The 25,141-nt window shown below is 41.4% G+C and overlaps 2 protein-coding genes across 2 annotated transcripts in view; both read left to right on the forward strand.

Moving 5' to 3' along the window:
- LOC117359260 (HEAT repeat-containing protein 3-like) overlaps nucleotides 1–16,724 on the forward strand; it is a 37,560-nt gene extending 20,836 nt beyond the window's left edge. Inside the window, exons 3-5 of the mRNA XM_033941713.1 lie at nucleotides 3,880–3,967; nucleotides 12,141–12,248; nucleotides 16,617–16,724. Of these exons, the coding sequence (XP_033797604.1) occupies nucleotides 3,880–3,967; nucleotides 12,141–12,248; nucleotides 16,617–16,619 (199 nt within the window). The 3' untranslated portion in view covers nucleotides 16,620–16,724. The remainder of the gene's footprint in view (nucleotides 1–3,879; nucleotides 3,968–12,140; nucleotides 12,249–16,616) is intronic.
- A 446-nt stretch (nucleotides 16,725–17,170) lies between these two features.
- Nucleotides 17,171–25,141, forward strand: part of LOC117359259 (HEAT repeat-containing protein 3-like) — a 42,159-nt gene continuing 34,188 nt past the window's right edge. Inside the window, exons 1-3 of the mRNA XM_033941712.1 lie at nucleotides 17,171–17,309; nucleotides 23,472–23,758; nucleotides 24,844–24,934. Of these exons, the coding sequence (XP_033797603.1) occupies nucleotides 17,300–17,309; nucleotides 23,472–23,758; nucleotides 24,844–24,934 (388 nt within the window). The 5' untranslated portion in view covers nucleotides 17,171–17,299. The remainder of the gene's footprint in view (nucleotides 17,310–23,471; nucleotides 23,759–24,843; nucleotides 24,935–25,141) is intronic.

The following is a 25,141-nucleotide window of genomic DNA, read 5'->3' on the forward strand; positions in this document are numbered from 1 at the left end:
GATGATTGGGGGTAATTGTATTCCCTCTTTTTCATATTAGCTAGAGCTGCGCTACTTGATGGGAAAATGCTGTCAACACTTTTAGTACGTTGGTATATTACTCGGGGTTTTTAATTAGTAAATGTGTGAAATGGGAAAAAAAAGATGGTTGTTGGAGGAGAATGCATTGAAAGAGGTCATTTTATCATATGTGGTGGGAATGTCAAGTTCATTCAGAAGTACTGGGAATGGATATTTCAATATGTGAGTAAGTTAATTCAGATTCCTGTGGGCATTATTGGGAGTGGGGATTGAGGGTTGTCATCCCCTTAATCCAAACCTATGGATCTGGCCAGGGCCGCCATAGAAAATTTCTGGGCCCCTAGACTGAGCAATCCTATTGGGCCCCCCAGGCACCCCTTCCCACCCCCGACCCCCTTCTTCCATGGGCCGAATACACACATACTTTTCTCTGTCGCCGCACTCTTTGACCAAATAGATTTGTAAGCCTGCAACCACGTCAAGGTAGACTCTTTCAGCAGTGGCCCTAACCTAACCTAAACTAAACTAATCTATACCTATCTATTCTAAAACTAACAATATGTCTAATACTGAACTATAACAAACTAACAAACATCTGCATAATAAATAACTAATAAATAATAGTGCTAGTAGCTATAATTCACTTTTGAATGTAAAATCTCAGTTAAGGATTTCTTTTGACCTTTGTAGGCCAGAAGTAGATCACAATTGCACAATATTTTTTGTAACAAGTATTAAATGTGTTTTTATAAATACTGTAAGCTTAATAAATATATCAGAAAAAACTACACATCTGTATGATCCCATCCTCCTCTGCTTGCCTATAGCTGCATCATGCATGTTAAAAATGTACAATATGTTGATATGTGCACCTTCCTTCCTTCCCATCCATCCTCCTCAGCCTGTCCTTACACATCCACATCTGCATGTTAATGATGCATATGTTATGATGATAAATAAGTGCATATGAGCACATCATTAACATGCAGCTATGGATGAATATAAAAAAGAAACAATATTCTGTACAATTGTCAATTTATAAATCAGCATCTTCTCCCCATTCTCTCTTCCCCATTTCCCTTCAGCGTCCTCAGCCCACTCTCTCTCCACTTTCCTTCAGCACACGCACATAAAAACAAGCAAGTAATTTATATCATTTTCATTTCTATTAATTCATAGAAATTAAAGTCTAAATAATGCCAGTCACATAACAAAACATGATTTTACAAAAATAATTCCCTGCACAGTCAAGCCTTCAAGGATTACTAGATGTCTTTCAGCAGTTCCCCTCCCTCCCTCCCCCTTACCTTTGTGGCCAAGTCAAAATGATCTACCAACAATAAAATTTTAAAAACACCAAAGCACGCTGTATGCAGAGAAAATGTTAATTATCATTTATATTCTGCGGGTTTTCAAAGAGGTCAAGGCAGATGACTTTATGCAATGTCACCTCAGTAACAACTATACAAAAATAGACAATATTCCCCCTCCCTTTTTTACTAAAACGCGATAGCGGTTTTTAGCGCAGGGAGCTGCGCTGAATGCCCCACGCTGCTCTCAACGCTCATAGGCTCCCTGCGCTAAAAAACGCTATTGCGGTTTAGTAAAAGGGGGCCATAGTGCAAAATATAGACAGCATATATAAATTCTCAAAGCAGACACATTTTGATCACTAAATTGAAAATAAAACCATTTTTCCTAACCTTTGGTAATTTCATCAGTCTCTGGTTGCACTTTATTCTTCTGACTGTGCATCTAATATTTCTTCCCTTCTTTCAGCCTCCTGTATGCTTCCTCTCCTCCAGACCTCATTCCCTCCCCAAACTTTTTTCTTTGTTTCACCCTGCCCCTTCTTCTTTTTCTCTCTCCATACCCCCTTTCTTTCTGTATGTCTGTTTTTCTCTCTCTCACCCTGCCCCCTTCTTTCTCTCGCCACACCCTCTTTTCGTTCTGTATGTCTGTCTTTCTCTCTCTCTCTTTCCGTGCCCCCATGTTTCTTTGTTTCACCCTGCCCCCTTTCTTTCTTTCTGGCTTCCTGTCCCCCCTTTCTTTCTTTCTCCCTGCCCTCCCCTATGCCACCACCATTGGGAAAATGCTGCCACCGCCACTGGGGAATAGGCTGCCACTGCTGCCATCGGGAACAGGCCGGCGCCGAGTTCGCCCTGCTTCTCTTCCCCGCCGGGGCCGACCAACTCTCGCCACCCGACGTCAATTCTAACGTCGGAGAGGACGTTCTAGGCCAGCCAGGCAGCGAATTGGCTGGCCCAGAACGTCCTCTCCGACGTCAGAATTGACGCGAGTGGCGAGAGTTGGCCGGGCCCACAGGGAAAAAGCAGGGAGAACTTGGCGCCGGCCTGTTCCCGATGGCGGGCAGGTGGCACTCAAGTGGCTAAGAGCCGCAGTTTGCCGGCCTAGGGAGAACACTGGAGGGTGGCCAGCTGTGCACCCCCTTGGGACGTTAAACCCCGGGGTGGGGCGGACCGCCCCCCCCACCCCCACCCTGGTATGCCACTTTCTGTACCTCACTCCCTCCCTATGACCAAAAATTCTCCTTTCTTCTATTCCCGTGTACAACAACCATCTCTTTCCATCCCTTCCTCTCTCCCAAGTCCATGCCTTCTGTGTCCAAAACCCATTCCCTCCCCCACCTCAGCATCTCTTTCCCTCCCTTCCTCTCTCCCAAGTCCATGCCTTCTGTGTCCAAAAACCCATTCCCTCCCCCACCTCAGCATCTCTTTCCCTCCCTTCCTCTCTCCCAAGTCCATGCCTTCTGTGTCCAAAAACGCACTCCCTCCCCCATTTTGTGTTCCGCGTTTGCCTCCCAGCCCATCTTAGCAACTTTCTCAGCAAAATGGAGCTCGAGCCACAAGGTTTGTCTTCTATTTCCTGCCTGCCCTGCCGCGCACAAATAGCCGACCGGAAGTATTCTCCGATGTCAGCGCTGACGTCGGAGGGCAGGCTTTGCTTAAGCCCTCCCTCCGACGTCAGCGCTGACATCGGAGAACACTTGCGATCGACTATATGTGAGCGGCAGGGCAGGCAGGAACAGAAGACGAGCCTCGCGGCTCGAGATATATTGAACTCCGCGGGTCTCTCGTCCAGCTCCCTCCTGTCCACGTGGGGCGGACCGCCCCTCCCCCTAGACTGTGGCCTAGGACCCTGGGGGAGCCCAGGCCCCCTGTCAGCTCCGGGCCCCTGAATGCAGGACTGGTGGTACTGCCCTGATGGCGGCCCTGGATCTGGCATTCACAACTGCCCCAACTAACTGTGGCCAAATAGTGGCGTAATCCCAATGCCCCCACGTTAAGAGATATGAGGGAATCAACTAGGGTCACACTTTAAAGATCTGTGGGGAAAATATATTGAATTGGAGAAGGAGGATTTGGGGGTAGTGTTAGAGGAGGAAATAAAGATGCTATGTAAGTAAGTATATTATCCTTTCCTTAGGAAGAGGAAATCTCAGGTCCCCTGGGTGGGGGGGAGGGGAGGGTTTGGTGTGGAAAAGTATATTTAACTGTGTGTTTAAAAATGTGTTATTTCCACATTCTAGTTTAGTGGATATGGGGTTGTTGTTTTTTTTGGATAATGCTTTGTATGAAAGTGCTTTGTTATATCTTGTTAAATAATTTTTTTTAAAAAAAGTAAAAGCTTTTCTATTCCTTAGCGAAATAATGGAAAAAGCAATATTGGGAATTCTAGCAAAGCAAACTAAACAGGTCTGTTGATATTACCTGCATTTTTGTTTTGATATTTGTCCTTATGAACAAATTGTATTTACAAATTGTGAGATACTCGTATCTGAAATACTAACTGTAGTATGTGATATTGTCTTAATTTATGTCTCTATATTTTTGTTAGGAACCTCAGTGCTTGTGGGTGTTTTGAGGTTTGTGATGACATGGTAACCCAGGATGTCATGACGCCTCTTGTTGCGCTTTTGAGAGAGGTAGGTGCTGAGTTTTTTTGTGTGTAAAAATTATTTACTGATAATTTTAAAAAAGAAAGAAAAATAAAGCCTTGGTCATAAACAGCATTGACTTGATGCCTTATTGCCCATTCACTTGTCTCTAGAAATAATTTTATAGAACACAAAGAAACATTTTAGAATTTTACTCAGTTTTACAACATTTTTTTAAAAATTCTATAAAACAAGGTTTCCAAAAACAGGTGAGACAGGTCTCCCAAATTATTCCTGCCCATGATTTGTAACAGAAGTAAATGATGGAATTTCTCAGCAATAGTGCTCCAGTTTTAAGAGGATATTAGGAAGTAAATACCACAGAAAAGCTTGGTGCTTTTCTGAAAACTTGTTTTCTTTAGCAAAAGCAGGTTATGAGAAGAGACCGGCATGTGCTTTAGTAAACATTAATGTAGTGTATAAACTAGATATGCCAGAACATTTTTTTTTTTTTTTAGTGTGTGTGGTGTGGTTTTGTGGGGTTTTTTGTTGTTGTTGTTTTTTTTTTTTTGGAGGGGAGGGGGGTAAAACACGAAACAAGGGTTTTAAGAATACATGGTTTCTTGAAACATCTATCCCAAAGTAGGGCAAAATAGTTGCAGATATAGCAGCTCTTTACAATAAATTTGCATGATAAAGGAAAATTACATCTCCCCCACTTTTGTATTTCAGAAAACATGAGTTGGGCCTGATTTAGAAAACACATTCTATCACTTCATGCCAAAAAAAAGGAGGTCCCATTATCCCAGCTTATTTCTAGGCTGATTTTTCTCTGCAAACATAGGAGCCCTTTTTTATTATAAAGTATAGTGTGTACTACTGGCAGAATTCTGCACAAAGTTTCAAGTTTCGTTCTGTCCCTGTACCCTTCCCCTTCTTCTCCCCCATGTGTATCTGGCCTCCCTCCCTCTTGTGAGATAAGACATACCTGCGGGCCTCCCAAGGAATCGGCAGTGGTGGCAGCCAGCCAGCAGAAGCAGCAGCGCTGTAGGTGGGCTGTTTGTAGTCGGCCCCGCCAGGGCCTCTCCCTATCTGCATCACTTCCTGTAGATGGATGATGCGGCAGAGGGAAGGTCCTGGCAGGGCCGGCCTTAAGCAGCCTGTTCACAGTGATTCTTCTGCCAGCTACCGCCACCACTGCTACTCTTGAGAGGCCCACAGATATGTCTTATCTCATGGGGATAGGGGGTCAGTTGGAGAGAGAGAGGCCAGACCCTTGAGGAGGAGGGGGGTATTAGACCAGACTTTGGGGAGGGGGAAGGAGGGAACATGGGATGCTAGGCCCTAGGTGGGAGGGAGAGGGGGGGGGAGAGGGAAACCCAAGCCAGGAAGGATGGAAGTAAGAGGCGCTTGACCATAGAGAGAGGGAGAGAGACATACAAGTTCAGAGGGAGTAGGGAAGGGATTCAGGGTATTAGCTAGAGAGTTGGTGGGTGGGGTGAGGGGAAATGGATGCTGGACCAGCAAGTGGGGGTGTTGGTGGTGGTGGTAAAGAAAGTGACCAAGAAAGGGGATTGGAAGGGAAAAATATTTTTATACCTCCTGGTCATTTTATTTTATGTTGTGTTAATTTAAGTCTCTGGTTTATGTTCTCTATTTTTTCAAAATTTGCATGTCAATGTCTTGTTACGAGTGGCCTAGTGGTCAGAGCAACTGCCTCAGTCCCCTGAGGTTGTGAGTTTGATTCCCACTGCATCTTCTTGTGACTCTGGGCAACATTTCATTGCCCATATAAACTGCTTTGATTGTGTAAACCATACAGAAAAAGTGATTATATCAAGTCCCATCCTCCTTTGACGCTTCTTTCTCTCTCCCTCTGTCATCCATCTTCTTTGTCCAGTATTGTGCCTGTACCCCTCTCTTCACTTCTGTCTCCTCCCCCAGTTGGGCTGTACCATCATGATTTTATATAATCATAAATACACATTTAGAATATTTTAGAAATTGTTGTTAACTAAACTAAACTAAACTAAACCTTAAGTTTATATACCGCATTCATCTCCACAGAAGTGGAGCTCGACACGGTTTACAGGAATTAATAAAGAAAGGAACTCCAATGGAAAGAAGAAGGGCTTGGTAAAAAGGAAGGAAAGAGGGGACTTAATGTAATGGAGAGGGAGGGAGTAGTTACATTTTAGAGAAAAGCCAAGTTGTTAGAAATTTAAAGAATGTTATTGATTAGTGGGGAGGGGGGATAAATTCTGATATGGATTTTAACAGAATATTAAGTGTTGTATTTAAGTTTAAAATGTTATAAATGCTGTTACACTTATTGTAAATTTTAAAAAAATGAATAAAGAATTGGGGAAAAAAAAAGAAATTGTTGTAATACAAATTTCTAGCAACAGCAGCAGATGAATCCAGAGACCAATGGGACAGCTCACATCTACCAGCAGGCGGAGATAGAGAAACTGATTAACAGGAGGTCCTATTGGCTGGCACTCCTCCTGTATCTCCAGTATTCTCTATCTCCCAGCAGGTGATAGTCGCTATTCAGCTAGCTCCTGGAATCTGGCTGTGACTAGGCCTTTATTTTCTCCTGTTGAGACTTTCTCTTCAGTGAGCTGGCTGATTTATTTCTCCTGTTGAGATCTTCTCTTCAGTGAGACAGGGGTGTCCGGCTGAACGGTGCCGACTTTAGAGGTTACACTTGGGCCGTCCCTTGTCCCTGCCTCACCCTCCCTCCGATGATAGAGGGTCTGCCTTAGTCCCTATTTTTTCTTCTTTCTCTTATTAAAAAAAAAAAAAAGGGACTCCCTGCAGCTACATTTTTGCCTTGCTGGTGCTGAGCAGCCAGCGTTTCCCAGCATCTCCTGGCTCTGTGCAATGGGTTTCTGCCCTGTTTGTGATGAAACGACCGGCATCCACCAGCACTTTCATTCACCTTGTGGATCTTTTGGCAGTTGCTGTATGCAATGCGGGCTCGACGTCGCGTGAGTACAGCCGCTGTTATTTGTGTTCTGGACTCTGGGGTTTCGGTTGGGCAGACCTGAAGTTTGGTCATTCGGGGGTGCATGTGTGTGTTTGTCTTTGGAGGGCTCCCGGTTTGGTCATTGGCAAACTGTTTGGGTGGCCCACCATTTTTCCCGTGTGAAGACGGTATGTGCTTCATCTTGCTGCGAACGGCAGGCTGTATTTTTCAGCGGGACGGTGCTCTTGTGCTGTCGGCAGTGCCACAGCGTTTCCTGCAGCTGTACATTTCACCCGGACCGAGCCTCTTCGCTGTCGGCAAGCTGCAGCATTTCCTGAGGCTCTGCTTTTCTGTGGGCCGACCTCCTTCGCTGTCGGGGAGCCGCGCCTTTTCACGAGGCAGTTGTTTTTGGCGGGCAGTTCTGCTTCACTGTCGGCAGAGCCGCAGTATTTCCCAGGGCTCACATTTTTGGCGGGACGAGGAATCTGGGTTGTTGGGACATGGATACGGTACACTTTTTCTGTTTTAAAAAAATTAAAAAACGGACAAATGTACAGTGAAAACACCATATGGCACGGTTTGTGTGCTCGGGGAGTGTTTCTTTGCACTTTGCCTGCTGTTTCAGGTGCGTGCTGGTGGTATGCGCCCAGTTCGTTAGCTATGTCAGGGGGTTGCAGAGTTAATTGACTTGGTGGTTGCCAGCCCAGTGTGGTGGCCTTCTGCACCGGGTTAGCACACCGCGCGTCGCAGCAGCGGGCAGTACACGCTTGAAGGTACGTTATGCAGGTTTCTTTTTGTCTCTCTTGAGGGCTGTATATCTAGGAGGCTTTGCCTGCATGGGTTGTTTTCTTCTCTGGATGAGTTGCAGATGGGTCTAGGGGAGACGCCGGGTGGGCCGGTTGGCTCTTCTCCTATTCGTATGGCAGGACTGGCTTCCTCTATTTTTGGATTGGCAGTTTCTCCCGGTTTCCGACTGCTTCTAATCCCTTTTATTAGACGACCCAACGAGCTGGCAGTGTGTGCGGTGCAGCTGCTCGTGGCCTGGGCACCCGTTGGGGGACCTGGGAGGGAGAAGTCTGAGATTTTTTCCCTGAGCCTACTTCTTGGAAGACCGCATCTTTTTCCTTTCTGAGGGGTCCTGGACTTCAGATTTCCATGCTTATCACGCTGGTTTCTCCTGTCGCCATTTTCTCATGGCACAGGCTAGACGGGCCCCCCCGACCAGACAGGAAGGGCTGTACATCTCCTTTTCACCAGGAGCCAGTTACCTATTCTATCGTTATTCTATCATTCGCGATGTGAGCTTGGTCTGATACCTGTTAGGATGCTGTTGTTTTCCACGGGGCGGTAGATGCAGCGTCTGGATTGCATCTAGCACATATTCACTTTAAAGGACATATGTATGTCGCTCATGTTGCATGAAGTTAGTACTGTTTTCATGGTTCCGGTATATTCCTCTTTCCATGGTGAAACTTGATTTTCCTAGAAGAATCTTCTTGCAGATCCTACAGTTCTCATACTGCCGTTTCCTGACCTTCTGCACTTCATTCTGAGGGGATCTTGACTTCGTCCAATGACTCTTCAAGCTTTCTCCTGAGGGAGAAGACGCTATAATGTCAGGTCAGGGGGCTGTGATGATTTTTCTGGATGCTTGCAACTTTGCATCCTCCTCAGGTTTCCAGTTCGTTCTTGGGGTCTCTATGTTTTGTGTTTCCCTTTTCAGTGTTACTGGTCCTCAGGGCAGTTCTTGTAGTTCTTCGGGAACTAAGGGACGTGGTTCCACATACTGCATGGTGCCCAAGCCAGGGGCTTTGGGCAGGCTGGATCCCATTCTGCTGAATTAGTTTTCTTTGGGTTACACATTTCTGCAGAAAAACTGAGAGACTATTTACATTGTCCCTATGGACTCCGAATCGGCACTAGGTTTGCTTGCCTCTCTTTGAGCTGCGCTTTCGGTTTTGGCACATGCCATTTCACCTACCCAAGGCTTCAAGGACATTTTGGAAAATGTGGGCAGGGGTACCGTTTTGGCGCTACCAGGTGGTTCACCTAATTTCTTCTTGAACTGACTGCTTGTTTCGGACGTCTTCCAGTCGGGCCATTTGACTGACACGAAAAGGGTGGTTTCCTTTCCTTAGTTCTTTGGATGTGGCTCTTCGAATTTGCACAGCGCTCTTTTCTCCTGTGCTGTTTATAGGTATATCGGGGAGATGTTTTTATTCATATAGGAGAGAAATGTGTTTCTCCCAGAGACTAGGGCGATGGGTCACAGTCTCAGGTTTGCTTTCTTCTTCAGTCACCATGACCAAGAGTATGGGATTCTGTACAGGTTACAGGATCCCTGTTGCTGACTCCACTGGGAACTTCGGCTTGCTTTCCCATTATAACGCTACAGCAGTCGCTTTTGTTCTGGTGGTTCCCGGTACCTCAGGGCTCCAATTATTTGGTAGGCTCCTCATGCATCGCTCTGTATGATTTGGTGACTCAGCGAGATTTCTCTTTTCAAAAGCTTGCCTCGGTCCTTGCTGGACTAGCTCGTGGCCGCCAAACATCCCAGGAGTCTGGTCTTAGGCGGCGACTCAGTTCTTGTTCATTCTTCTACTCTTGAGCATGGTCAGGCTGCCTTTCTGGAGCTTCGGACAATTCTTCCGGAATACCCGCTGAGGGTCCTTTCAGTCAGTATTATGACGGGGTATTTCTCTACAGCTTGGCAGTAGGTGATGTACTCAGTTGATAGGTAAAGTTGTTGTTCTTCTTCAATGCGTGGACCCTCATCTTCCTCTTCTGTTGGCAGATCATTTTCAGTGTCAGGAAAAGAGTTGGATGGACTTTCTTTCCGTGAAATCTGAGCATAGCCCATTTATTGCATGTTCCGGTGTACAGCGCTGTGTACACTCTAGAAAGTGCACACATTGTAATATTGAAATCTTCTACCTCCTGGATATTGGAAATTTTGGCTCAGGCGTTCCAGCTCTTTTGGTGGACGTGAGATCTCCTGGAACTAGACCTCATGGCCTCGTCTCACTAATCTCGGATTCCTTGCTTCTTCGGCGGGCACAGGGAGTGGAAGTTAGAGGGGGTAGCAGCGTGGCTTCTTTCTTACCTCTGGTTTCTCTTTTTCAGTGTTTTCCCTTGGCTGTTGATGGCTTGGATTTGTTGTCTCGAGCTTGCTTTCCGGGCACAGTCTTTGTAGAATCTCTGGCTTGGCAGCGCCATCCTTGCTATGCGGATCTGATGAGTCTTTTGACAGCCGGACTACGTGTCCTGGTATCACCGGATTTGCTCCCCTAGGGTCCGATCAACATGGATATTCGTACTACTTGGTATTACGACCTAGCTTTTGAGAAGTCATTCCTGCCGTGTAAAGGTTATGCGAAGCAGGTTGTTTCTTCTCTTGTCCAGGCGCTACAGACATCTTCACCTGTGGCTGCTGCTTCCTTTTGGAGGTTTGTTCCTTTCTTGGATACTTCTCATCATTTGCACTCTTCTGGAGGTCCTTTTTGGCACAGGGTATTGCCGAGGGGCTTAGCGTTCAATTCCCTTCAGCTTCAAGCACCATTCTTAGCTTGTTACAAGGGCGAGTTGTTCTTCGCTTACTTCTCAGCTTCATGTAGTTCAGTTCCTAAACGGAGTACGGTATATTCGTGCACATCTTAGTAAACCCTGTCCGGAGTACAATCTTCAGGTACTTCTTCGCAGTTTACCGAAGGCTTCATTTCCTCCTTGTACCGTTGAACAAGGGGGTTTCTTAGTGGCCATGGCTTCGGCTGCAGTTTTCTGAGTTGCAGGCCTTGTTCAGCGGGGATTCCTGTTTCTGATTTCCAAAATCTAGGGTATCAGTTCGGACGGTACCACAATTCTTTCTAAGGAGGTGTCCATCCTTTCTTTTCTGACACGCTCACTTTTCCTTCCTTCTTCCTGGGAGGAGAAATGGGGAGACGTGCTTTTTTTTTTTTAAGTGCGTGGCGTTCTCCGCGAGCAAGGTTTCTAATGACTTTTAGTTGTTTAGATCATCTTTTTGTATTCTTCAAGGGATACCTCAAACATATGGCGGCGTCCAAATGCCTCCATCGCTCGATGGGTCCAGGAGGACATTCTTTATGCTTGCTTGATGGCAGGGAAGCAGTTGGCGAAAGAACTTCATGACCATTCCACAGGAGCGATGGCTACTTCTTGGACTCGGTCCAGAGTTTTTTTCCTTGGAGGAGTTTTTGTATCGTGGCTACTTGATCTTCCGAGAGTGCCTTCTCTCAGCATTACTGGGTTGCTGTGGGGGCGCATGCGGTAGATGCGTTTAGTGCTTCGGTTGTTGCGGAGGCGGCGTTTGCCTTCCCACCCCGATTGAGGATTGCTTTGCTACATCCATTGGTCTCTGGATTCATCTGCTGATGTTGCTAGGGAAGGAAAAATTATGTTCTTACCTGTTAATTTTCTTTCCCTTAGACGCAGAAGATGAATCCAGAGCCCCACCCTTTCTGGATATTGTCTGTCGGTTTTTTTGAAGAGTTTGTTATTGTTGAGGGTTGTATTCTGTATTATATGCCTTTTGAGATTTGTTATGGGAAAGAATTATTTTTCCATGCTATGCCTATTGATGGTTACGGATGCTTGGTAAGGAGCCTATACTGGAGATACAGGAGAGGAGTGCTAGCCAATAGGACCACCTGTTAATCAGTTTCTCTATTCTCCGCCTGCTGGTAGATGTGAGCTATCCCATTGGTCTCTGGATTCATCTGCTGCGTCTAAGGGAAAGAAAATTAACAGGTAAGAACATAATTTTTCCATATTTAACTTTTATACTTTGTAAACATTCTGTTATTTTTCAAAACCTAAAGAATTTTCTTTGTCTGAGATAGTCCCACCTTTAAAGAAACCTGTTAGCTAAGTATTGGAAGCTGAAGTGACATGTCACCAGTCATTGTAATAGTATATAAGCAAAGTCCCTAGCTGTGGTTCTGGGGAGAAGCTCTCTCCAAAGAGACCACTTAGTTCCTGGGAAAGAATCCCCCTCACACCACAGAGTAATTATGGGGTTATAGAAATGCAAGTACTCCATATAATTAATTGACATTCTAATTTGAAACTCAGAGTTTAATTTTGATATAAATTGAATAAATATTATTTTTATGAAAAAAAAGAAGTTGTTCTCTTCCTCCATGTGCTGGTAGCTAGACTGATCTGGCAGGATTAAAGAAAAGGAAATTCTTGAATTTCTTCTTTACTAACCCTTTTTTTAATATTGTTATACAGTGTAGTGCTGGATTAGACACAAACATGATCTCATCTCAGAAAAAGCTGACCAAAAACTACACTGAAGATATAGCCAATGAAGCTATTAATCTACTTTGGGAACTTGTGGTAAGCTTTAACTTCATTTTTTAAATTATTATTATTATTATTTTTTTGCCATTAAGACAAGGAGCAAAATAATCAGTTCATGCACAGAGCTTTAATATCTGATCTTTGATTGTCCTTGTTTTATTTCCTTTGATGTACAGTATGTTACACCTCACTTTTCTAATTTGAATCATTTTGACTGTTAGGTTCTGTTTGAAGGCATGCTGTTTCTTAGAATATTTTAGGCTGTTCAGAATGGACAGGCGGTGAGTTATTTTTGCCAGCTCATTCCTTTCTCTGTTTAGGTCTTTAATTCATAACCTGTTTCTTCATCCTAATTTCAATAATTCAATCTGATCATTTCTTTCATCTTCTCCTTATATTTTATTTGTTTTGGGTTTTGGCTATTGAATTCTTTGGTATACATGGGCAAGGTTTCATTTTGTCATGGTTGAAAACATGTTGACAGTTTAGGGTGCTGTGCTTCCTAGTTGATCAGATACTACCAGTGTGCTTTTTGGACTGTATTCCAAGTGTAAGACTCCAACTTGGTTGACCCTTACGCAGGCGGTTGTGCCAAAATATGGCCCATTTCAGGTCCATTAACAAAATAATCTTGATTATCCCATACTCGAAGGCCTTGGGTGCTTTTTTTATTCTTTTTCTTTTCTTATCCTTGTGGTATAATTTGATTCACTCTCTTTATTAGAAGTCTTATAAGTAACATATAGATGACGGCAGATAAAGACTAAACATCATATCAACTTGATTTTATTACCAGACCTCAAATACCCAAGGCACTACTTCTTGATTTTATTGTGCCCTTACAGGGTGATGAGGTTCATCATCGGTCTTGGTAAGATGACGACGTGTGTGTATGTATATGTATGTATATATATATGTATATATTATATATATATATATATATATAAATATTTGATTATTTTACAGGCTCAAAAAGTGATAATGTGCTTATAGTGCTGTAAAGGAAAGGTACTTGTCTTCATGATGGTTTTCCAAACGTTCACTCTAGGTTTCATGAAGGACTATGCCTCCTTAAATACATGCACCAATTTCTAAAAAGAAGCAAAAACCTGATTAAATCAATTAGAATTGTGAAAATCCCAACAACCCTAGTGCATTAACTAACACATTTTAATAATTAATATTAATGTTTATTTCATTATTCAAATAATTAACTAATAATGAGCTTAGAATTAATAAATTGTGAGTTAAAAAAAAAATATATTTAATTGTATTGTTTTCATTATTGTTGTAATATCTCTCTAAAATCTTATCAATGAATAATATTAGTATAATGAATCTGAAAAACCTGCCGTGCTATATAATTATAGTTATGAGTATCTGAATCTTTAAAGTACTCTCTCAAAACGATGGTTGTCAATGAGTGTAATCCAAAAACCTCAACCTCAAATAACAATGAATCTGAACAGACTCCAATAAAAATGATTTCATTACATAACTATTTTAAAAAAATACAGTTCATTTTGAGCAGTGCATTGGAAAAAATTATTTAAACATTATGTCAACCAATATAAAGAATGACTCAGCAGCGGCATTCTTATGTTCTTAAGGCAAAAAATCGCCGTTGCTAGTGTGAGAAACATAGTAGACACTAGCATATAAATTCCACTATTCAAACACTAAGCAAGTCTTAAAATATAAAACAGAATAAAAATGGTTTACTTACTCTGGTGAAAAGATTATAAAATCACTTTCTCGGACAAATGACAAGCACGAAAGTCAGTTTGTTTAAACGCCTTAGAGCTTTCAAAATGGCGTCGGTATTTTAAATGAGACACTCGCAAAAGGAACCAATCACAGCTATGAATGACGTCAATCATGGTAAATAGCTATAAAAATGGCGCTCAAATTAAATGCAGTAATGAAAATCATAAAAACTGGAAATTACATCAGTAATTGTAGAACATGTAATTGGTAAAAATAATCAAATGTCACCAAAACATTATATAGTGTTTAAAACTTGACTTGAACTCTCTGTAGTGTGCCTTGGGTGTTTGAGGTCTGGTAAGAAAATCAACTTGATATGAGTTTGTTCTCCATCCTATCCAAGTTAGTTTATTGAACATCTCTGAATTTTCCTTATTCAGTAGTTTTAAGGCAGATAAAACCTACATGGTCCATTCCAGTTTGCCCAATAGGAAAATCATAGCATTGTTGCAATAAACATATATAATCTTGATCTGTCGTTGCCGTTTTCAGGGCACAGACTATGGAAATTTGCTCGGCCCTGGCCTTATTCCCAATTTCTGGAGTCCAATATAAATACTACTAAGTTGGCTTTGCTTCCGTTCTTTTATGTCTATGCCACTCATTTTTGAGTACTGTTAACATTTTTCTATTCACCACTCTTTCTATGTTAAAGATATTTCCTGACATTACTTCTTAGTCAACCGCCTATGTTCTCTAGTTGTACTGCTTCCCCTTCTGTGGAAAAGATTTGTTTGCATATGATACTTTCACACTTCTCAGCCTGGTCCTCTAGAAACCCCTTTAGCCAGAATAATGGTCTGCATATCAGTAATGTGACAAACCTTTGCATACATCGGTTTCTCAGCAAAACGTATATATGTACACTGCATGCAGATCTGTTCTGAACTTCATGAAAACCAGACTAGCTGAATATTGTGACCTCTCCCCTACAGACATAGAGCTGAGAACTAGCGCTCTACTCTTCTCCCCTTCTCCCCTCTCCATTAACAAGTTATTTCCCAAACACCCATTTCTTCTGTGCTCATCTTCCTAATACTACCTCCATAATAAAACACAAGCTTGACAAGTTATGCTGTGCTTCCTTTCTCTAATTCCTGTCTTTCTACAGTCATCTCCCATTGGCCCCACCCCACCAGTAGCAATTTTTCTATCCCTTCTGTCTATTCCCTTTGCCCAATAATGAATCCTTCATTCTTTTCCTGCCCATTGTTCTCAATCTATAAATAAAGAAATACAGAACACGATGGCAGATGAAAACCAAAATGGCCTATCTAGTTGCCCATCCATACCAGCTGTTCAGCTCTACAATACCTGTCTCTCTTCTAAATATCCCTATGATTCTCCTGCTTTCTTGAATTCAGATTTTATGGAGTAGCTCAGGTGTTAGACAAATGAGTTGCCAATCTAGGAAGCTAAGGTTCAAATTGTGCTTCTCCCACTGAATTTGTTATATATTGGGCCTCTGCATTTTAACTCAGTGCAGGGTTTCTTAAATACACACAAAAAAGAAAAAAAATGATTCTGTGATGTAATAGGCAAATAAAATGTAAAAAGGTGCTTTATGTATGTATGTGTGTATATGTATATGTATATATATTATATATATAGATTATAGATATAGATATAGGACAGCATGCCCAATGCGTGCATACAAGGGTTGACACTAATAGCAGCTTAATTTGGTGAACAGGAATGTTCATCAGCACCCAGAGTTGCCTGCAGATACTCTATGCATACAATTTTTGCAAGAGAACAAAAGTTACTCACCTGTAGCAGGTATTCTCTGAAAACAACAGGATGAATATTCTTATCTTTTAGTTGATATCATCTGACAACACACACTGGAAAGCTGCCTAGCACGTCCTGCAATGAAATCTTTGGCAGCATTTCAACACACACACATTCCTGTCTTCCCACCTGTCACTGTCCTGTGGGATAGAGGCTGACCAAATATTGGTTTTAGTTTGGTGCTGAAACTGACCCCAAATTCAAATTTGGTCTTGTCTCCCCCCCCTCCTCCCCCCGAAACTACTCTACACTCACCAGTAGTCCAGCAATAGAGTCAAAGCAGAAGTGATGCCATAGTGGTCAGATTAATAGTCCATTGAACTTAATATTTTATCTGACTGTGAACAGATAGCCTGTCACCAGAAAGTGCCTGGCAGATTTGAACAGGGAGAGAAAATTTTTCTTCTGCTCAATTCTAGAAGTAAGAAACGGGCAGAGACTATAGGTCTATCCATACAACCTAAGCTTACAGTCCTTGTCTACCTTGGAGATCCTTTGTGCTTGTTCCACAGTTATGTTATGTTGACCATTTGGAATGTACAAGTTTGGGATTCTCAATAAAAAGGTGTGGTTTGATTTATGTTTTGCTTTTTTGGTGGGGGTTGTAAAAAAGAATTCAAGGTGACATATACCTTTTGGTACATTGGTCCTTTATTAATAGTTAATAGTACATTGCAGTTTTTGGAGATCCTGCCTTTTTGTAGGATATTGTAATGCAAACTATACTGGCTTTGACATGAGACACATTTTTAGAGTGTTACAGGTGTAAAATTGGGCCTCAAAGCAAGCAGAGGGTTTTCTGCTGAAAACTGCAAAATGAAATTCATCTCTTTACTCTCCTATTAGTGAAAGCAGTAGCAGAGCTTTGTTTATCTTTAACAAAGAAGGCTGTATGGACATCATATTATGGTGTTTGAAGAGATTTTCTACAAATATAGAACTATCTGTTCAGCAGTAAATGCAAGCTACATGTATAGATCCCTGTATGTAAACTTGAAATTTGTTTCATTTTTATAGTACTTGCCTGGGGCAAATAGATTTTTTTCCTACAAATGATGATGCGGGGGCGGCGGCTTCTGTGGCTCTTCAGGAAGATGCTTCTGAATCTTCAGGCTTGGGAGTATGCAGAAGTGGCTGTTGGTAGGGGGGGAAGGAAGGAGAGAAATTGCACCTGGAGTGATAGGAATGTGGAGGACAAGAAGAGGATGACTGCATGGGAGGGGGAGGGGAGGGGTGCACGACTTGTAAGTGAAGAAAATCACCCTGCCATTCACTTGGTCAGGAGGGAGTGCAGATTCAATAATGGTGAGTGTATATGGCAAATAAACCTCATCCCTGATTAGTGAAAATTGGAGGCTATTTTCATACTTTTTTTTTTCTGGTTGTGTCCAACAGCAATATTGTTTACAGACTGTGACTGAAGATAACCCAGATCTTCTGACTACTTTTGATGCCCCGTCACTTCAGGTGGTAGAATCTGCTATGGTGTGTACCAGGGGGTGCAATGGAATATTTCCTCCTAAAGGCACATGCTGGCAGGTTTGTGTGGCATGACTTTAATAATTTACTTAATTCTATATCTTCATAATCCTTTTCAGGTATTTACATAGCAATGCTGCCCTAAAATCCAATCTTAGAAAAGTTTTCAGGGGTTGACTAAACATTGGGGGTGCTAGATTTCACCAACGTGGCAACCGTTTTCACAAGCCTGGATGGAAGGAGAAGTAAAGAAAAAAGAGCACATGCTGGATTGGGGGAAGAGGATAGAGTTAGTGAAGGATGCTGGAAGGGGTGAGGGAAAGAGGTGGACAAGCTGTGGGTAGACACAATGAAAGGGAAATTTAAGACTGGAAAGTAAGAAAGTAGACAATAGGTAGAAAATAAATTGAGAAGGAAGAGCAGAAAAGGAAGGGAGAGGATAGAGAGATACCATAGCATTGGGGGAAGGGGTGGAGACAGATACCAGATCTGAAGAAAGGAAAGGAAGGAGAGAGATGCTAAAAAAAAACACCTGGGGGAGGGTGTGAGAGAATGGAACTGAAGAAGACAGAGATGCCAGACCATGGTGAAAAGCGGACAGAAGAAGATGGGTGCTAGACCAGTGGAGATGTGGGAAGGGAGAGGCAGACAGTTTCTGGTAGAGGCATAGAAATAGAGCACATGCCTTATGGAAGAGGCAGAGAGAAAGCAGACAGTGGATGAAGGAAGAGAATGACAAGAAGATGAAGAAAGCAGAAACCAGATGACAAAAGTAGAAAAAAATTATTATTTTTATTTTTGCTTTAGGATAAAATAGTATTGTAGCTGTGTTGATAAACATTTATAAACAAAGCCCTGCCAGCTGAAGATCTCTTCCTCTAGTTTGGCAGCCAGTACTCTGATTTATAAAATGACAATTGTACAGAATATTGTTTTCTTTTTATACTTTAAGATCAGTATAAAACTATTTGAGGCTTGTGCGGATGAAATCTGATGGCTTCCAGGTCGGGGATAGGGACATATTTTTTTTTTTTCCCATGTCATTCTCTATTCTCAACCCAATCCTTGGGACACACCTAGCCTGTCGGGTTTTCAGTATACCCATGATGAATATGCATGTTATTCTCTATTCTCAACCCAATCCTTGGGACACACCTAGCCTGTCAGTTTTTCAGTATACCCATGATGAATATGCATGCGGTTTGCATACATAATTTTGCTTACACTGCTTCTTAATCTCATGAATATTCATTGTGGATATCTTAAAAACCTGACTGGGTAGGTGTATTCTGAGGACTAGGTTGAGAACCTCTGATCTAAGAATAATACAGTATTTACACTGTGAACCGAAACTCCCCCACACCAAAATGATTTTATTCTTCCACAGAACTCGGCCTATTCTTATGAAATTTAGTGCGTTGTGTCCTGAATGAAGTTGCTGTAAAATCAGTAAAACCTTGGTTTACGAGCATAATTTGTTCCGAAAACATGCTTGTAATCCAAATCACTCGTAAATCAAAGCAAATTTCCCCATAAGAAATAATGGAAACTCAGATGATTCGTTCCACAACCCAAAAACTTTAATACAAAATACTATACGTACTTGTATTACAAGACCTGCTCATTTAAAACAGTCACTATACTTCGCAGCATCAGAGAGAGAAGAACCATGGCTCTGCACTATATTACATTACATTACATTACAGATTTCTATTCCGCTTTTACCTTCGGTTCAAAGCGGAATTACAATAAGAGTTATGGAGGGAAGGGTTACAAAGTTAGATCAGAGGTAGTTTCTGAGAGAGGGAAAGGTAGTATCAGGGGTAGGGGAGGTGTTCATGGTATTAGGGTTTACTCAGGAATTTCTTGAAGAGTATAGTTTTTATATCCTTCTGAACCTCTTGTAGTCAGGGGTTGATGTCAGTAGGATGGAGACTTGGTTATCTAGTCTTGCTGCTTGAGTGGCTAGTAGGCCGTCGTAAAGTTTTTTCATTTTACTTCTTTGATTGTGGGGAGAGTGAAAGGGGGGGGTGTTTTTTCTATGCCTGGTAGAGGTAGTTTGGATAAAGCGGTTGTTTAGGTAGGTTGGGCTTTTCCCGTTAATAGTTTTAAATAGTATACAGTAAAATTTGAATTGTATTCTTTCTTGGATTGGAAGCCAGTGTGAGTCGATGTAAGCCTCCGTGATGTGATCATAATTTCTTCAAAGAGTAGATGAGTCTCAAAGCTGTATTTTGAATTGTTTGTAGTTGTTTAATCATTATTAGCTGGGCAGGGGAGGTAGAGGATGTTGCAGTATGTACTTGTATTGCAATACATTGCTTGTATATCAAGTTAAAATTAATAAAATGTTTTTCTTGTCTTGCAAAACACTTGCATAAGAACGTAAGAATTGCCATTTTCCGGATCAGACCTTGGGTCCATCAAGTCCAGTGATCCGCACACGCGGAGGCCCCGCCAGGTCTACCCTGGCATAGTTTAGTCCCCATATCACTGTATGCTTCTCAAGGGAGATGTGCATCTAATTTACCCCTTACCCATATCGCTCTATGCCACTGTTAAGGAGATGTGCATCTAGTTTACCCTTAAATCCTAGAACGGTGGATTCTGCAATTACTTCCTCTGCGAGAGCATTTCCAGGTGTCCACCACTCGGCTGTGTGAAACAGAACTTCCTGATATTCGTCCTGGACCTGTCCCCCCTCAGCTTCAGTCTATGTCCTCTTGTCCGTGTCACATTGACATTGTAAATAACTGCTTTCCCTGCTCTATTTTGTTGAATCCTTTCAGTATTTTGAAAGTCTCGATCAAATCCCCTCGCAGTCTCCTCTTCTCAAGGGAGAACAACCCCAGTCTCCTAAGTCGTTCCTCATAGTCCAGGTTCTCCACACCTTTCACTAGCTTCGTTGCTAGGAAGTTCTTATTTACCTAAAGTGTGGTGGACACCTGGAATGCTCTTCCAGAGAACGTTATAGGGCAGAGTACGGTACTGGGGTTTAAGAAAGGATTGGACAATTTCCTGCTGGAAAAAGGGATAGAGGGGTATAGATAGAGGATTACTGCACAGGTCCTAGACCTGTTGGGTCGCTGCGTGAGCGGACTGCTGGGTGCGATGGACCTCAGGTTTGACCCAGCGGAGGCATTTCTTATGTTCTTATGGTCGTCGTGGTCAGCAGATTTGAGAGGTGGTCTATTTTTTGCTGCTCTGGTGGCTAGTAGATGTCATATTTTTTTTTGCTTTCCATGCCTTTATTTGGGAGGGGGGGGTAAAGTGTGCTTGAGTTCTCCTTGGTCTGGATGTGTTTTTCCAGGTTAGGCGGTTGTTCAGATAGCTTGGTTCATTTCCATTTAGGGCTTTGAATAGAGTGCAGTAGAATTTGTGTTGTATGCGTGCTTTTACTGGGAGCCAGTGTGAGTCTTGGAAAGCTGAGGGAATGTGGTTGTATTTTCTCAGTGAGTATATTAGTGTTAGGGTTGTCATTGACAAGTCCATAGATCAGTGTGGCCAAGGCTGAGGGTGTGCCTTTGTGCAAAGAGAGCACATTTTGTAGATCTAATTAGAGTTCAAACATTTATTGATGACAAAGATAATCAGACAAACCATTATACTGAAGAATTACATTAGAGATTTCCATTCCGCCATTACCTTGCAGTTCAAGGTGATTTCAAAAGAGGTAAAAAACGGAGGGTTACAGTGGAAGAACATTTGTCCTTTCTAGAGAGGTAAAGAGTAGATGATGTACTGTATATCTAGAATAGCTCACACTCTAGCAAAATATAGTCATCAGAAAGTTTTTAAACTAAAGTTCCCCCAGCCCCCCCACACCCTTGAGCCACTCTCATTACTAGTCAAAGAAGTAAAGAGGCATCTTCTGATTCTTTCACACTCCAGTTCAGGGAATCTTATGATCCCTGGAAGTATCTCTTGTTAATAAGATGACTGTAAGAAGCAAGTTACAGTTGCAATGATAGCCAACCATCTCCTTTAACAAAACATCTCTCAATCAACTCTCCCCCCCTACTAAATCCACCATAATCAGTCTCAAAATTAAAAATATCGTGCACTATGTAACATGTCTAGAAAAGAACATGTACATCACAGATCCAGAGGTGTATCTCCCCTCCCATCATAGGGTCCATGTTAAACATCTAACAGATCCCTCTTTGCCAAATTACAACTCTCCAGTAGGTCAGCCTCCTACCCACCAGCCATAACTAATTCTCCATCCAGCCCCACCATTTCCATATCAGAACTCCCAATCCTATACATAAAGAACATTTAAAATGAAACCATGGCCCCCTCTGGTGCAAATGCCACAGGTAAAAACAAAAGATGTGCAAACTTTCACTTTGAAACATTGCTGCAGACGTAACAAACCCGCAGACATGTACTGTATACCTTTGGCTTGTGTGCTGATATGTATGTGCAGATTTGAAAATAAAAAAATCTGCAAAGGTTATCTTCCAATTCTGCCCAAAATAGAGCCCCAGAAATATCTCCACTAAATGTAGCTAGATCACATATCTTCCTAAATTGTATGGTGTGTTTACAAGAGCCTTTTGCATCCCTCGCTTCCCAACACACCAGTTGGTGTATATCCACATGCCAGTGCCAGAATGAAGGGGGGTTCTAGGAGGTCCAGCTTTTTAATATACCTATTCAGGCCAACAAACTCAATTTATAACATAATTGTCTCCGCCCCCCTCCCCCCATACCATACATCCATAGGCCCTAGGGATATGCAACACAAACTGTTCCCTCGTCCCCTCAATATCCAGCCCTAAACTATTCCTCACGTATTGTAAAATTTCCTTCCAATACCCCTGCAGACTAGAACACCACCAAAACACGTGTTCCAACATTCCCTCTGCCTGCCCACATTTAATACACAGTGCATTCGGGGTTCCTCCCAAATATATGCTCTATATAACACCTTATAATAACATTCTTGAAGGGAAGCATCTGACATTATCGAACATCTAATTAATTGAAACATTACTTTTTGACTTTGCATTTATCTGAAAGATAACGCCATAAAACTTTTTGATGTGTTTTTATTCAGTTCACAATTAATTTTCACAAGGTAATGTGGTGCGGTGAGAAATATTTATAACATTTTGCATCGACTTCATTCAGGACACGATGTAATAAATTTCATAAGAATCGGCAGAGTTCTGTGGAAAATACAAAACATTTTGGTGTGGTTTATTTTTTCGGTTCACAGTGTGTATGCAGTTCCTTCTAATTTATTAAATTAATTATTTCAAATCCATCTTTTTTAGTTTTCTAATTCATTAAATAACATGAAGCCTATAAATATACAAATCAAAGCAACAAAACACAGAATAAATCTAATATGTATAAATACATAACAGATACTATATAGATAGAAGAACAAAATGCATGAAATACATAAAATTAAGAAAAATACTAAGACATATTTATATATTTTATGTTGGCAGTGGTTTTCCTTCCAACCTCATCTTTGGGACGGCAGCCCCAAGCTTTACAGAATGGTAGGGGTGGGGACTGTGCAGCTCTGGAAGCCTTTTCTTTGTTTCACCACCCAGTTTCTAAATTCTGACCTGGAGAGGACCAGAGATGGTTCTAGAAGTTCAGTACAGATTGTAGGTGCAATTCCCAAGCCCTCCATCATTCCTAAAGGGCCTACACTCCTGCTCAGTGTTTGGTATAGTTGAATTTACCACAGCAGAGGTCCTTCATCATAGTTAAAAATATTTTATGTTGCATAATACATCTAGCTGCATTTAGTGGAGATATTTCTGGGGCTCTATTTTGGGCAGGATTGAAAGATAACCTTTGCAGATTTTTTTATTTTCAAGTCTGAACATACATATCAGCACACAAGGCAAAGGTATACATGTCTGCGGGTATGTTACGTCTGCAGCAATGTTTCAAAGTGAAAGTTTGCACATCTTTTGTTTTTACCTGTGGTATTTGCACCAATTTTCAAAAATACCTGTGGACGTTCCTTAGAAAGACTTGCTGAATGTTTGCTAAAGTGTCACTTTTTGTAGTCAATGATTGTGCTACCAAAGAGACTTGATGTAGGTTTGTTTGTTTGTAGGTGCAGTACTTAAATAGACTTTTTCTTAGTCTTAACACATTAGATTTTTCACTATGGCTAAAGAAAGAATCTTCAAATTTATTTCAAGATAGATACAAGTGCTCTTTGTCTCAGCTCTGTATTTTCATATTTAGGTGCTGTTTGGAATCTAAAGGCAATTGTGCCTTCAAGTAATCTGGCAGACACCATAAATGCAATCCTGAGGATTTTCTCAGATATTTTAGCAGTAGATGCAGGCCGGACGATTGTTCAGATGAAGGAGGATGAAGCCCAAAGGCTGAAAGCAATTTCTGAATTTGAAACGGAAGACAATTCTACTACTCTAGAAGATGCTAGCATAAATGATGATGATGAAATGGAACACACAGCAAGAAAGGAAAATGTGAAATGCAGGAATACTGATATTTCTGATCTGCTTCCGGTAAATATCGCATGACGCATGCTTTCAGAAAGTAATTTTACTTCTGCTCTGAATGTTCTGCTTTAAACCAAAAGAAGAAAGGTTGCAATATTCTGCCAGTATGTGAGAACATTATAGCTGCCAAAGACTGCTCCAGGTATCTTGCAATTTGAACCTCTGATACTATGAGACCACAAACCTTATGTAGTCTAAATGGCAAGATGAAGCAGACCCTGGCAATTAAAAACATAGTTGGAATTCTCTCTTACAATTTAGTGGGAATATTGGTTGATATATTGTTTTAGAAGTGTATTTTAGCTACCATTTTTAGAAATAGAAGTTTATGAATATTTCTAAATTTATGGAACGGACTCCAAAAATATGTGCAAGCAGAAGCAAATTTAATGAAGTTTAAAAGGTTACTTAAAAGTAATTTTTTCTGTTAGGCATTTCACATTTCTGATGAGGGGGAGGTGAAGAAAATTTATTGATGAATCTGCAGTATGAACAATTGTAATGTAATTTATTTCTTATATACCGCTACATCCGTTAGGTTCTAAGCGGTTTACAGAAAATATACATTAAGATTAGAAATAAGAAAGGTACTTGAAAAATTCCCTTACTGTCCCGAAGGCTCACAATCTAACTAAAGTACCTGGAGGGTAATAGAGAAGTGAAAAGTAGAGTTAGAGGAAAAATAAAAATAAAATAAACATTTTAACAAGACAGCATTGATCTAAATACTTTGGAAGGTAGAAGAGAGGAGAGAAAGGAATAGAAGCAGAAGGGGGAGCCGTTGAACAGTAGAATTCTGGAGAAATTTAAATGATAGAAATAGAATTGTGTATGTAAAGGTTTTTATATATAACTGTTCTTGGTATAAAAGTTGTGAATCTTTTCTATTTGAATAATGGAGTTCTTGTCTTTTTTTAAATTTTTGTATATTTTGATTGTAAGTGTTAATAAAACAAAAATAAATGAACCCAATTCTTAAGGGTTTTCTTCCTTTCTGTAGGAACAAGTTTAAATGTAAACAGCAGAAAGACTAAACAAAGGCATTAATGATTGTACAGCTCAAATACTAAACTTAATTTATTGTATTTTAGCTTAAGCGTAAGGAAGTGAGACAAGCTGTAGCCCTACTGGTGGCTCAGAAGACTGCATTGGAAATTATTGTTAACATGTGCTGTAGCGAAGGTATGCAATTTCTTCCAGGGTAGAAAGGAGAAAAGATCTTTTCAAATTCTGTGGATTTGCCCTTAGTTTTAGGAAAACCTGTGCCAAAATATTCAGTCTTGCTGCTGTTTAACTGGTTTATGGGGAAATGTTTTGTATCTGCCCTCTGAGACCAGATTTAGTCTGGACCAGTGGATTCATTATCTGCTGTATAGCACATGTGTTTGG

This window comes from Geotrypetes seraphini, chromosome 4, assembly GCF_902459505.1.
Source record: "Geotrypetes seraphini chromosome 4, aGeoSer1.1, whole genome shotgun sequence".
NCBI classification, from domain to species: Eukaryota; Metazoa; Chordata; class Amphibia; order Gymnophiona; family Dermophiidae; genus Geotrypetes; species Geotrypetes seraphini.